The sequence below is a fragment of the Podarcis raffonei genome, chromosome 1, assembly GCF_027172205.1.
Source record: "Podarcis raffonei isolate rPodRaf1 chromosome 1, rPodRaf1.pri, whole genome shotgun sequence".
NCBI classification, from domain to species: domain Eukaryota; kingdom Metazoa; phylum Chordata; class Lepidosauria; order Squamata; family Lacertidae; genus Podarcis; species Podarcis raffonei.
The window spans coordinates 85,162,141-85,177,035 of NC_070602.1; the positions used below are offsets into that span (position 1 = coordinate 85,162,141).

Sequence of the window (14,895 nt, forward strand, 5' to 3'; positions counted from 1 at the left end):
TGACAGATGGCCACCCAACCTCTGCTTAAAAACCTCCAAGGAAGGAGAGTCCACCACCTCCCAAGGGAAACCATTCCACTGTTAAACAGCTTGCTGGATCAAGCCAACATGGTCCATCTAGTTCAGCATCCTCTTTCCCACAGAGTCTAACCATTTACCTCTGAGAAATCCAGCAGCATGACATGAAGGCAAAAGCCCTCTTTTATTGTTCCCAGCATTCAGTATTCCTGAGTTTAGCAATGCTTCTAGTTAAGAAAATATGTGTGCCTGTTTGTGGTTCATTGATCGGTCTGCCTGACTTGTCTGCTTTGGGATTTAGTTTGCATACTTCTCTTGTGCAATAAGTGTGGTGCTACCACTGTTACTATTTTTTAACATTTAGCATTTACATTACACCAGCAGTGTACTTAGTGCTAAGCAGAATAGGCAAAGGATAGTCCCTGTTCAAGATTTTACAGTCTACATTCCATGAAGAACACTTGGGTAGGGACATGTGCAAATAGTAAAGATGACCAAGAGGGGACTAGGAGATACTTATTGAAATACTTTATTGCAGAGGTGGATCCTGACGAAAGACTCAAGAAGGGGGAAGTGTCTTGACACACTGAAAGGTGGAAGTTGCCTTTGGGTGTTACGAATTTCATGACTAGAAGTAAGAGCATGAGTTAGAGTACTCTAAGGTAAAGAGAGGGGCTAAGGCAACTTCTGTGATGAAATAACCAAGTGGCCTTAGGCAAGCTGTGATTTCTTGGTCTCCACATATCTGCAATATCGGGAAAATAATACTGTCCTATTTTACAAGATGATTGTGAGACATTTCATTAAGGTAATGTATGCAAAGTATTTCAAAGCAACATAAGAACTTAACTACAAGTGAATTCATGATCTGCTTTAGAGACTTCAGTACCCTTCTCCCAGGGGTTTGGCCAAGAAACCTTAACGGTGTTTAAGTTAAGGTTTCTTGCCCAAACCCCTGGGAGGGTAAATAGTTGGAAGTATGTACTACTAGTGTGGGGCTGATGCTGGAAAAGACAAGCAACTCAGGAGAGAGTTACAGGGGCGATATGATCATGGGGAGATGAAATTGGAAAGGTGGGGAGGCAACTCAGGACTAGATAGCTACTTGTTCTTAATGAAATACAGATATGGGTTTGTATTTGGTATAAAAACGCCCAGACAGGTGAGTGTTCTTTTACTATCAGCTGGGGTGATGGAAAATGCAATCCATCTTCAAAATTCATTTGTCTGTTACCCAGTTCCCTGTCTTGTACAGTTACGTTGTGCACTCTTGTTAAATTATAAATGACTAGGCAAGTTGGGACATGTTAATAATTTCAGATATATACTTTTCAATATTACTGTGAAGCAGCTTTCCATATATTTTATTTGCTTGTTGTTGGATGCCATTGCAACAAATGGAAATCCCTGGTTTTCTTGCTATGTTTTAGGAAAACTCGCTCATATTCACTGCTTCTGCATCTGGCGTTTCCATCTTCCTATTAGTAGCATAACCCACTCATAAATGACATTCTCAGATATATTTCCTCCTGCTCTCCTCCATTTCATTGGTCAGGACTCAAACAAGCAATTCGAAGCAGAGTTCCAAAAGTAAAAATTTGTCAAAAATGTGTAACTTGCTGTTGAAATGGAATACTCAAGATGAGACGGTGAAATCAGCCATGATTAAGTGGGCTCAGGATGTTGGACATAATATTATGGCGGCTGACTGGGAACAGTTATGGACCACTGGTACTAAATTTACGGCATGCAATGCCTTAAGAGAGAACATTATGAAAATGGTTTACAGATGGTACATGACACCAGTCAAGCTAGCAAAAATTTACCACTTGTCTGATAATAAATGTTGGAAATGTAAAGAGGCTGAAGGTACATTCTTTCACCTTTGGTGGACATGCCCAAAGATCAAGGCCTTTTGGGAAATGATCTATAATGAAATTAAAAGGGTATTTAAGTATACCTTTCTGAAAAAACCAGAGGCCTTTCTCTTGGGCATGGTCGGCCAATTGGTGCCAAAGAAGGATAGAACTTTCTTTATGTATACTACGACAGCAGCAAGAATACTTATTGCAAAACATTGGAAGACACAAGATTTACCCACCCGGGAAGATTGGCAGATGAAGATGATCGACTACATGGAAATGGCAGAAATGACCAGCAGAATTCGAGACCAGGGAGAAGAGAAGGTGGAAGAAGAATGGAAGAAATTTAAAGACTATTTACAGAAATACGGCAAAATTAAAGAAGTTTAGAAAGAGACTGGTATTAAACAATTTGACTTTTGCAAAAGTTGTTTTTAAGAGTGTGTGTAATATATTATTATGAAAAAGCAGGTAATGTTAAATCAGAAGGATTTGCTAAAATAACAAATTAAAATAGAATGCAAAAAGGGAGGCGAGAGGAAGTCAAAGGAACAAGTTAATGAAAGGACATTTTGGAAAGTTTAATTTTATGTGCTGTTTTTCTTTTTCTTGTATGTGTTTGATTGTTCATTTTTCTTTCTTGTTTCGTATTTTTTCTTCTTTGTATTTGTGTAGTGTGTAGTGGTTTTTGTTGTTATTGTTATTGTTAGCGATGAGTTTATTGTTAAAACCTCAATAAATATAAATTTTTTAAAAAACAAAAAACAAGCAATTCGAAGCAGAATTCCATTACAGGCTTTTGAGTTTAATGTTTTGGTGGCCTGATGGTGAGTTTTTGCCATTGCTTTTAAACTAGTGTGAAAAGCGCACCACTCCTACAAATCTTTAGTACAGTAATAACAGAAAAGGGAACCTTTGGAGTAGCATTTGTAGTGGTAGTTCGTTGGATGGAGGCAATAGAAGGCATTAATGCATCCTTATGCTGTTTTTGAACACGGCGGGGGAGGGGGGATGCTGGTAGCTTTAGTACTAATCATATTTAGATTTTGAAGAGCCAGCAGCTGCTAATTGTGCAACTCTTCTTAGAAGAGCTTTCGGACCAGTAGGCAGTTCTGAGAACTACTATGGTGAGAGTACTCCTTGGAGAGCTCTTTGCTGTGAATAATAAATGGGAATTGAAGTTTGTTTTCTCTCGTAAATCAAGCTGGACTTGATTCGCTTGATTCAAGTACCTCTATTATGATCAAGGGAGTGGTGTGCCACCCATGTGCGAGACTGAGGCAAGAACTGTGCTTTCAAGAAAAGAAGAAAGGTGGTTCTGTGCCAAATTCAGCAGCTGTTGTTCAAATCCTGTTTGTAAGTAACAAGTGAAACTTTCCGGGGTTGCCATGGTATGCATGGCATACAATTTCACATAATCGTTCTGCGGCATACTGTAGCTGTTGTTTGGCAGTGGATCATAGTTGCATCAGCACTATAGCTAATCTCTTTTAAAAGCCCAGTTATGAGTTGTGTGGAAGAAAGTGCTGTTGAGAGCATCCTGGTATATTATTCTTGACCCATAATAATATTGAAGACAGGGAGATGCTCAGATATCTTGATAGGATTCTATGCTTTTGATGTGCCAAAATTATTTATGCAGAATGCGAACTGATTAGGTGATGAGAGAGGAAGGAGGAGGTGGTATGGCATTTGATTCAAAGTTTGAAACAACACACTTATCTAGGAGCAAGCCCTGTTGAACATGTATAGTATGTATAAAAGTGTGTTCTGTGTATTTTTTTAGGGTGTGCTTTTTTGTCCTGATGACCTTTTTCAAGGTGGTTTAAATTATTTAGTTAGTTAGTTAGTTAGTTAGTTAGTTAGTTAGTTAATATCCCACTCTTCTTCCCAAAGGAGCCTAGGATGGCAAACAACAAGTGATAAAACAATAATTCCAATATGGATTCAGACAGCAAAATGTCTCAATTCAAAAGGCTGGTTGAAAGAGGAAGGTCTTGAGTGGGCATCCAAAAGACAACAGAGACAGCTCCTGTCTGATATTCAAGGGGAGGGAATTCCTAAGGGTAAATGTCACTGCACTAAAGACCACCTGATAAGATGGTATTTGTAGGAGGCCCTCCCTTGCAGAGTACAGTGATCATTTGGGTACATAAGCGAGGTAAGACGATATTTCAGGTATCCTGCTCTTAAGACAGTTGTTTGCCTTTTAATGTCGCATCAAAAATTATCACTTGAAGTGGACCATTTTCCTTCACGATAGGGCCTGTCCTTCATGGATCTATTTTGATTGAATTTTTAACTAGTTTGGATGAGCCTCCTATGGAAGATCTATATAGGAATGGTTCTGGAGAGGGGATAGATGGGCCCTGAAGAATTTTCTGTGTTTGAAATTGTATAATCTCATTTCTCTGCTTTTTCTGTTTTTGGTCTCTCAAAATACCTTGAGGATTAATCAGCCTTCAGAACTTGCCTGAGGAACAGTATCTGGTGGATATCAAGCAACACGTTTACAAAATGAAATTCTATCTTGCCAAGTGCTAGTAACTCAGTGTAGTCTTTGTTTTTCCCCTAATCTGTGTGTAGGGCTTAGATGTCACTACAGATTGGAGATTGTTGTTGGGTGTCGACTTTGTAATCCAATACAGTACATGCAGTGTATCAGGTGCTGCCTTCTGAACTGGAACACACCATCAGAGCTGTATCAGCAATTCATGGGAGGGAGGATGGATGTGTATTGGACACAAGGTCCTTTTGCAATGAGTAACAGTATCACTTCCCACCTCTTGGTTCTCAAATACACTAACCTTTGATAAACTTTACGATTTTAGGATAGGAAGGGGGGGGGTTCTAGGATGGCCCTGCAGGGTGGTGCTTTTGATGTGACGGCTTACCTGAAAGAGGGCAGGAGTTGTGCGTCACACTTCAGCATGTAGCCTGAATGGTAGACAAAGTCCTGTTCTAGAATGTTATGAATGTTGACAGTTCTTTTGGCAGAGAGGCAGTTTGCTTTGAGTTAGCTTAGAAGCTTGTTGTCAGAACAAAGGTTAGTGCTGTCCGTTGGCTCTGTACTGGTGGTAGGAACAGTACATCATAACGGTGAAGTGAAACTTCTGGGACAACAATATTTTTGTGAGAGAAGTCAACTGCTAAGAGCCCAAAGTATGTCCAGCCAAAAGAATGTTTTTTAATCAAGTTAGAGACAAGATGTCTGGTATAAATCCTTTTCAGGCTGTCTAGAGGACCATGCAACACCACGTCTGCATCCTAGTACACTGGAGTTCCACACTACTGCCAATTCTGTGAGCTGCTACTGGTTGTACAAGGTCAGCACTGTCCCCAAATAACCTAAAGGGCTTATCACATGAGCAGTCTACTCTAGGGTGGCATGTCTTTATAGCTGAGCAAGTTCCCTTCTGTTTGAGGGTATATTAGATCCTCTTACTTTGTCATCTAATGCATTAAATACCAGCCATTTTACAAGGAAATGGGTGTGAATACACCTTTCTGGCTCAATAGGTGCTGTAGGCATTTTAGTTTCTTTCATACGTATGCTGTGACATTTTTCTTCCTCTCCCTGCCTTCAAATCCACTAGCATCTGCTTAACAAGATTGCCTGATAGCACAAAAGGTGAAAGGGGCATATTCAGCATGTTGAGGGAAGCCTCATTGCTAATCCCCTGCTAGTCAGGTTGCTGGATAAAATGGGTGAATGTTATTTTAGAGCCAGGATTGGACTGTGCTTTGCTTGTGCCTCCTGCTGCCTCTCTTGGCTCTTTGTACAGGGGACTGTTTGATTGAAACCTAGACTGAATTCTTTCGGCACTGCCTTGATGAGTCAGCAGGCATGTGCTGTGAAGAAACAGCCAGCCTCCAGTAGGAACCTAGCAATTTAAATGTCAGATTTTCTTTGGGTAGGAAAGCTGATTCCCAATATTATAATATATATACTATGTAATGAAAAGGGCAAGGGCAAAGTAATCCATTTAACCTCAGAACATAGGTTAGCAAACACCCCCAACACTAGGTCTGAATATTTTCAGGAATGCTTTCTAGCATGAAGTTTATCACTGGTTCAATACCCCTTTGGCTATCAAAATGTCACCTTGCTGCTTATCAGCACCCCATGTCATCCTCTGCAAAATGTAGCTTGATTTTGTAGACATGCCTATTTTTCAAACTATGCGTGTGCTCTTGTTCCAACTGCTTGCTCTGTATTCTGGCAAGACGGGTGGAGGACAAAATTGCTTAGAAAAATGACTGAATTATCTGCTCATTCTCCTTTTTGGGAACCAAACTCTGAACCTTGGGACTTCCATTCCCAAGCTCTTCCGCAACAGCTCCAGAAGGATTTGTTGCCTGGCTGGGTAACCAAGTGAAGAACCTATAGTGCTGGAGCTAGCTATAATAAACAAAGTTCTGCTGTTATGTCTAGTTCTGTTCTTGGTTCTAGGCTTTCTGTGGTATAAGATGTAAAAGAACTGGTGGATGGAAGAATCCTGCATGAGAATAAGAAACACAAAGGTGCAAGCAGGAATACTGAGCAACTATTGCTAGCTTATTTGCATTATAAACAAGTGTTTATGTTGCTAACCTCATTCCCCTGCCATCCCCTTGCGCAGGAGAAAAAGCCCTTTTCTGGCTGTTCTTCACTGTAGCACAAGCCTTCCTGGTGGTTTAATAATAATAATAATAATAATAATAATAATAATAATAATAATAATAATATATGCCGCCCATCTGACTGGGTTGCCCCAGCCACTCTGGGTGGCTTCCAGCAACACACACATAAAGTAAAACATCAAACATTAAAAATTTCCCTATACAGGGCTGCCTGCAGATGTCTTCTGAAAAATAATAATACAGGTCTTTTGTATGCTGTAATCTGGTCTTTTTCTCAGCCTTGATGGCACTGTCTTTCATTAGTCAGCTTACCAACGACAACAGAGATTGACTGGAGTGCTTCCTTTGGGCCTCGTAAAGTTCACATGTGTGTTTCTTTCAGGCTGGTCATGGTGAAGATGCCGCTCTGACTCCGGTTCACCAGCTGTACTCACTGAGAGTGTGGGATGGCTCTACATGGCCTCTGTAGGGCCAGAAGCCTATAGCCTTGGCCTCAAGAGGGGAAACCAGTTCCAGGTGGGCATTGCACCAGGGCTGACGGTGCCGCCACTCACAGCAAAGCTTCACGAGAGTAAGGCCTGGTACCTTGCTAAGCAGCAGGTGAAGCCCATTTGGCAGCTGGAACAGAAACATGTGACCAATTTTCAGGACCTCCAATCGGTCCACTCAGGGATTTCTTCCCAGCGTCCCCGCCTCTTGTACCCAGAGTCATTATGTAGTGATACAGCATTCCTGACTTCACCTCCACCTTTGCCCCACGCTCTCCCAAACTTCCTCGGAAGCACCTTGCTCTACCGACGTTCTTACTTCAGACACAAGCCTTATCGGAGGCTTGAGTCCATCTGTTTGCAGCCAACTTCTTTGGAGAAGAAACCTCTTTGTGCTCCTCTCCCTGCCTATCGCTCTGTTCTCAACAACACCATGACATCCTCCGCCATAGACCCATTCTTTATGCCGAATACTGCTGCTGACTGTTCCAATCCAGTGTCAAAGGGGTTTCCCCTAAGCTCAGGGAAGCAAAACTCCAATTCATACAGGCCAGTGCTAAACAATAACTCTTTCCTTCGGCCAACTAGTGCAAAAGTGCCTTTGCAGCAGCAGTACCACCAACCGCTGCCACCAGAAAATAAGAAGCTAAAAGGCTTGTCAAGACCTATTGGCTTCTCTTGGACCCACTCTGGTGGAAATGGAGATGGCGCTCCTGCGAACCTTGAAAGAAAGCTTGGGAAAAACAGTGGCATAACTCTTGAGCAACCCAGTGCCAAATCTCCTCGCTCGGCCATTCACAATGGCGTGGTTCTCAAAGTGGAACGGCCCTCTTGGCGACTTGAAGATGGTGAGAACAGGTCTCAGAACCTGAAAGAGCAAGATGTGCGGTTGACGGAAGCTATGCGGAAGCTGACTGCAAATGGGATCCGGAAGGTTAGCACCTACAACGAATTTGGTCACCGCATTGACAGCTCTTGCCTTATGAATGCAAACTTCCACTCCAGTCTTTTCAATCGATGGAAGCCACACATAGTAGCACAGATCACCCCAAAGGACGTACCAGCTGCCACCTCCCCAAATCTGGAGCCTGGTAGCCGCCACCAGAGCCTTATGGTCACAGAAGCTGCCGATGTCTGCACTAAACGCATCGATGTTCGTTTCTTAGCCTCAAATCCTGAACCTTCCAACCACTGCGCCTTGAGTCAGACTGTCAACCACACCTCTGTAAACACTGGAGAACAAGTGGTAAAAACAGAGCTGTCCCCACGGACTACAGTCTCTGAGGTAGAGACCAAAATTTCCTCTCTTCAGTTAGGCACAGATACAAAATGGGGGAGCCCTATTACTGTGAAAGAGACCGAGTAAGTACTCTGGCAAATATGTCTGTTGGGGTGGGTTAGTGTTTCCCTTTCAGTACTCTTTGTGACAATAATTGCCAACCTGTAGCCCTCCAAGTGTTGCTGGATTACACTTCCCATAATCCCTGAATCATTGGCCATGCTGTCTGTCGGGCTGGGCGATATCAGTTTTTCAACATTGCGGTATATCATCAGCCAAACATCGCGGTCTGGTGATATACCGCATTGTTGAAAAAACAAGCTGCATTGGCCTTAGCCAGTGAGGCACCAGGTGAAACTGCTGCATCTCTCACTGTGGGAACTGAGGCGGTTTCACCCTAGTGCCTAGCGGGCTAGGACAACGCAGGTTGTTTGCATGGTTCCGCTGGGGTGCGGGAAGGCTCCCAATCCCCAATAGTGCCCCCCCCCGCTTGTGTGGGAGCCAGCAACGGGCTGGGGGATCCCTTGACTGCTCGGCTGAGCAGAGCGGCAACCACACATGCCTCAGCCGAGCAGTTCAAAGATGCAGAGGGAGGAAAAAGTTGTATCAACACCTGGCCAATGAAGCATGTTTCTCCCTCTGCACAATATGAGGGCAGAGTGGGATGGCGGTTTCACTCAGCGGTATATCACTGGTGAAACCGCTGCTTCTCCTGAGTCCCTCTGCTGGCAGCGCCTGCTGGAAGGAGTCAAGAGTCTTGACTTCCTCCAGCGAGCGTTACTAGCAGAGGGACTCAGGAGCAATGGCAGTTTCACCAGTGATATACTGCTGAGTGAAGCCGACTTTGCGGTCTGCTCCTCATACCGGCCCTGGGTAATATATTGATATATCGCCCAGGCCTATCTGGCTGGGGCTGATGGGTGTGGGAGTCCAACAGCATCTGGAGGTTAATCACCCTTTTCTTATGATAAGGACTGTGTTTGATATAGTAGAATATGCTAAAAAACTTAGTAGCAAAGTGTTCCTATGATGTAAGCATATTTAAGCTTGGTCATCAATCGGTGTTCGATACGCCTTGGATGGTTTTGCAGCCTTCACTGTCTCCAAAACGTCTCTCAAATCAGATGACAATTCTGCTTTACCTCTGGTAGCCCATTGTTTTGACATGTGTGCCACAAGTCAAGTCCAAAATTTGCTATTCCTCCCTTTCTCTCCACACCACTTCTATCACTAACATGGGTTAATGTTTGTAATAGTTATTTGGGATATCTTGCCTTGTCTATGATCTCTTGGTCTGTTGTTGGGTGTAGAGATCTTTTTGCTTTGCTAACTGAGAGGAGTTACAGAGCTTCACTTTAGGGCTGTAACCCTTTGTGTTGTAGAGCTGCAGTCAACCTCCCCCTGCTGGACCAAGCGGAAGTGGAAGATGTAGAGGAAGAGCTCCCGGACGGCTTGGAAGATGCCTGCAGTCAGGATGAGGAGGGAGAAGAGGAGGATGGGGAAGGTCAGCAGTCACATTTATTTCCTCTCTTCAAAGTCCAAACAAGACTACTCACCACACATAAAACAGAGAAGGGTTTTCATACACTGATTATTCTGTTAATACAAATATACTAATTACTGTCATTTCAAAACACAGCTTGAATCTAGTAAAAAGCTAAAAGGATTCCTACTATAGTTGCCCATGCTTACTATTAGGGCATGGATATATTGCAAATCACTCTATAATATCAAGAGAGAAAGAACTGTATTGCAACAAATAAAATTGCTAGCTTGAATACTATAATTTGCCTTGTGGGCACCTTCAGCCTATGCACTTTCTACACTTGTAAAACTTGTTTTGAGTGATATTTAGTTAACTGCTATTGTAGGCAGAGCAACAGTCTGATCTAATAGAATACACGTTTTACTGGTGTAATCTATTAAACATTCAGTTAATTATTTTCTGGTTACACAGAGACAAACTTTTTAAATCTACTGTCTTGAAACAGTTCAGAGTGAGATAATTTTACCATTGAATGTACAAGGCCTGACAATATTTCTAGATCATAAACAGCAGTAATAGCGTTCAGTACTGAGGCAGAGCAACACTAATTCACTGCTGCTGGAAGCGCTTCTGTATCCTATGCAACCCAGCCAGAAGGGTGGGGTATAAATAAAATAATAAGTTGTTACTGTTACTACTACTACTACTACTACTCAGTCTGAGAAGGGAGAGCCCAACCTACAGATATGTGTGATGCTTACAGCTGTGCCCCAGTTTAGCTGTTCCACCAACAAATCTGTCATGGTGATGGCATATCTTGAATTCTGGAGGCATGATACGGCTTCTGTCAAATCCCATTGCCCCTCAGCTAGCAGATCTTAACTACAGGACTTCATCTTCAATATTCCTGCTAGGAATGTTCTGATCAAACCCAGTAAATACTTGTGTGTGGATTTATTATAATTGTTGCTGTCTTGCTATGGTTTGGGACAATGCTATTCACCCTGAGTTTTGACCCATTCTGTCCCCCACCCCTAATCTTTTTGCATGAGAGTTTGGAAGAAAGCTGCACTTAGGGTGATTACTGTAGTTCTTGCTAACATTGTGATGTAGCAGCGTGACATTTTCAGCTGTGTTTTAGTTCAACCCTTTTATTGCTTTAGTATATTGCACTGTGGTTCAACACTCTGATGATATCCTTTTGTAAATAGAAGGCAAACTTTAACTTACGGGGAGTGACATAGGGAATGATATTCTATCCTCTTCTAACCTTACCATGGGGTCCTTTATTATGGTGTACAAATAAGGAAATTGATGGCTGTGTGGAAGAGCAGGCAAATAATGGATATCCTCTCATTGTCAAGATCCGGGATCTGATTTGAGGTCATTGTGCAGAAACTATGGTGCCCTTTAAATGTAGCTGCACAGGGGCACTTATCAGTAAGCGGCTCCTTTGCTGCTGGGAAAACTCTGAAATTACGCAAACACTTCTCATGAGTAGGGGCAAGAGAGGTGGTTTGTTATTTAAACATTCTTCCAGTCACATAACAGTTGCTTGTGGGTTAAGTTCAGCTATCTGAGAGAATGTCTAAAAGAGGTTGAATTTCTTCAGGCTGTTCATGGACTGTAGCCAAGATTTTTCACTCATTAAACTATTTTTGCCTTTTTTCTTTAGGTGAATCAGATGGCTCCTCTTCATCCGGATTATCCCCCAATGGTTCTGTAGCTATTATATCCAGGTTAGTTTTAGGAATGTTCTGTCTGTACTGCATTGGATCCTTTTGTTCTTGGATAATCCCATGGGATGGCCACCTGGAGACCCTGATCTGTTTGCCTTGGTGAAATCACTTGGCTTGCACTTGCTGGCTGTGCCCATCTGCAAAGAGAAACAGAGATGCTAAGCAGTCGGGCTGAAAGGCAGCTTAGTTTTCATTCTGGGTTGGTGTTTCTCAGCCAAAGCAAACCTCACTTTCTCAGTCAATGTGTTGGTCAAGAGCCTCAGGAATTAAACTGAATGGCATATGATGGAAACGGATGTCCCAGAGAAAGTGTTGTGTTGCTCACTTCTCCAACTGTGCCTGGTATTCTTTTCCTAGAAATTGCGTTGAGGGATTGGTGCCTACACTAGAGGGCCAAGAACGAATTCTCAAGCCAGCTCTTACATGCAGCCTGTTCCCCAATGTGCCTCCCACAATATATTTTGGTACCCGGGATGAGAGAGGTAAGGTGGATCCAAATTCATTGCACGAAACAGGCAATGCCAGAAAACCCTAGTGTACTATAGTGGTGGAGTGGATTCTAGGGTGGGGAGGTGATGGTGGGATGCATGTGGTCATGTCATTTAAGTGTGTGGTGTAATGACGCCTTTCCAATGGAGTTACTAAGGTCTCCAGGTGATGTGAAGAGAAAACCTTAAATCTAGATTTATATCTGTGGAGCTGTAGGATTTTGAGATCACCAGCAAAGAGGTTCAGAACTGAAATGGCTGAAACAGCAGCTGAGATGCTGGAAGGTACAGTAATATTTGATGGGCATTCACTTTAACCCTCAATCTTAATCCCACCATAGGTGGAGCATGTACAGTGGTACCTCGCAAGACGAATGCCTCGTAAGACGAAAAACTCGCAAGACGAAAGACTTTTTCGTTTTTTGAGTTTCTTCGCAAGACGAATTTCCCTATGGGCTTGCTTCGCAAGACGAAAACGTCTTGCAAGTTTGTTTCCTTTTTCTTAAAACCGTTAATACCCAGGGTGCATTGCTTGAAGAGGTGCAGTTACGTGCTTCGCAAGACGAAAAATTCGCAAGACAAAAAAACTCGCAGAACGAATTAATTTCGTCTTGCGAGGTACCACTGTATCTTTCCTGCCCTGCCCTATGATTGGGTGAGTGGACATCCAGATTCCCTTGTAGCAGAGATGGTCCCATTTGTCGTATTTTGCTCTGGCCTGGGTGCTTCCATAGTGGAGAGCAGGCATTATCACAGCACCACAACAACCTTTGGTCTTTGAAGAATTAAAGCTGGTCTTAACCTGTTGGGATGTGCACATAGACTGACTCAGCATGCTTCTTGCTATATATAGCATAATTCCTCAAACTTCTTGAGCTTAGTTTCGCTATCTTCCTTTTAAACTTCTGCCTTCCCCCTCCCCAGTTCAGGACTAGCCACCTGTCCCATTGCATAGCATGGAGATCAAGGCAGCAGCTCTAGCCCCGATCAGACTGGCATGATTCGGCAAGTAGGGGAACAGCTGCACCCCTGTCCCCAAAATAAATTAGGATCCTCTGTTAGAGGGCATTCAACCTATCCATTTATTCACTGATGAGAGGAGGGAAGTCCCACCTGCCTCAAAATCCTGTTCCTCCCAGAAACTTTGCACATTCCTTCAGGTGTGTTGTGCTTCTCAGATTGAGAACCACTGTTCTGTGGACAAGTGACAGAGCTTTTGCCAAGGGTTTTCTTTCACTTGGTGATCTGATTCTGTTGAAATTCATTGAATAAAAACCTTACCCTTCCAGCACTTCATGACAAATTGATGTCCTCAGCCAAAGGAGATGCTCCCGTGGTTGGGTTTCCCTTCTAACCTTAGGATTTCTTTCTTTCCTAGTGGAGAAGCTCCCTTGGGAACAGAGGAAGATGCTACGATGGAAGATGAGCACAGTGACTCCCAACATTGTAAAGGCAACAATCTCCAGGTCCCACTTCAAAATCAGCAAGAGTGAGTTGTATTGTGGGAATGGTCTGTGGGTGATGTTGCCTCCTGCCTTAAATACACCCAGACTCACAGCTTTATCTTGGAATAGTGCAAATGTTTGGAAATGAACTGTCCCACTTTCAGACGCAGATCTTCAGTAGCAGAGCAAAAAAAGCTCCCATAGAATTGATTACTCTAATGCACCTCCCTTGCATGGAGGACTCTGAAAGATGCTGCAAATCATGAAACTGCAGATCTAATTGTGGCTCTTCCGCTGCTTCCCTCTTAAGTCTTGGGCAAGCTTCATGGCACTTCTGCCTATGTGTATGCCCTTGGGCAGCTCTTGTCAAGATGGATACTGACCACAAAGTGCTAATGTTTACTGCAGAACAGCAAGAGCTGCAGCATGGTCTGTACTTACAAACTGGGGAAGAATGTTCAAGACATGGAATAAAACTCCATGTCCTAGCAATTCTCGTAGAGTTTGCTTATACATCTGATGATCTGTGTCTGGTAATGCAGAGCTGTAGCTGCTCTTTCCAGTAGGCTGTTTGATAAATGCAGCAAGCCTTCACCCCCTACCCTTCCAATAAGAGAAGACTTAGATAGATAGGGATCGTGGGGGCTTTAATTTGACATCTCCTGCCTGCTCACCTGTAATTGAATAGGCTTTGATGTGGCAGTATACCCTGTGATGCTGATGCTACAATCTTTTTAGAGTTGTGTACAGTTCTCAATAGGGTTTATTGTGGCTGCTCGTATGAGGCCACTCTTGGTTCATGTGGAAGTGGAAACATGGATAAGGCAGGAAAATTATTTCCAATTCACGTTTTCCAAACTGAAATTCTTATATGCCTGAGACTGTTGCAGTTCTTGAGCATAAACAGAATATATCTATATATATCAATGTGACGTTCAGATAATAGTCTGTGAACTGCCCTATTGCCCACAGGAAACAATGACTGGCTGGGCTGCTGGGGCCATCACATGAAATCTCCGGGGTTCAGAGTTATCAGAGAACACCAAAAGGTATGAGATATGGTCATAAATACAAAAGGACATATTAAAGAATATAATACAGTGTGGGGAAAGGGCATGGGATGCATTTCACTCTGGCCTTTTCTGCCATTTTCTCCATCTGAACGCTGCATGTAGCTGATACTTTCCTGTTTTCTGCTGCAATGTTCTCTTTCCCTTAGTCCCTTCATGTTCTCTTGGTAGCTGTGCCTCTGAAGGAGGCAGCCTAGGTTTGCAAGACAGTATATGGTAGAAACTTCAATGCTGGCATGCTTCCTTCATGGGAACTACCTGTTGGGAGTACCAGCCCAGGGGCTTTTGGGGTGGGGGGGGGTTGTATGGACAATCTAGGTTCTTGCAGCTATCCCTGAATTTGGAGGAGAAGGTACCCCTCTGTTGAACCTTTATCTTGCATTTTTACCAGCTAGGA

At 43.1% G+C, this 14,895-nt stretch overlaps 1 protein-coding gene and 1 long non-coding RNA gene across 10 annotated transcripts in view; one reads left to right on the top strand and one right to left on the bottom strand.

Annotated features, from left to right (window-relative positions):
• The window catches only part of TTLL4 (tubulin tyrosine ligase like 4), a 38,222-nt gene that overhangs the window by 1,770 nt on the left and 21,557 nt on the right, over window positions 1-14,895 (top strand). For 8 of the 9 annotated variants that reach the window (XM_053401513.1, XM_053401537.1, XM_053401520.1 and 5 more), the window contains exons 2-7: window positions 6,886-8,353; window positions 9,653-9,774; window positions 11,432-11,495; window positions 11,853-11,977; window positions 13,362-13,472; window positions 14,401-14,477. In XM_053401513.1, coding sequence (XP_053257488.1) covers window positions 6,960-8,353; window positions 9,653-9,774; window positions 11,432-11,495; window positions 11,853-11,977; window positions 13,362-13,472; window positions 14,401-14,477 — 1,893 coding nt within the window. In that variant the 5' untranslated portion in view covers window positions 6,886-6,959. Of the gene's footprint in view, window positions 1-5,111; window positions 5,207-6,885; window positions 8,354-9,652; window positions 9,775-11,431; window positions 11,496-11,852; window positions 11,978-13,361; window positions 13,473-14,400; window positions 14,478-14,895 lie in introns of all 9 variants that reach the window. The other variant, XM_053401480.1, reaches the window with a different exon arrangement.
• Window positions 532-4,834, bottom strand: LOC128420265 (uncharacterized). Its single transcript, XR_008332007.1, has 2 exons — window positions 4,775-4,834; window positions 532-646 (listed from the first exon to the last, which is right to left on the bottom strand). It is a non-coding gene; the product is annotated as an uncharacterized LOC128420265 (long non-coding RNA).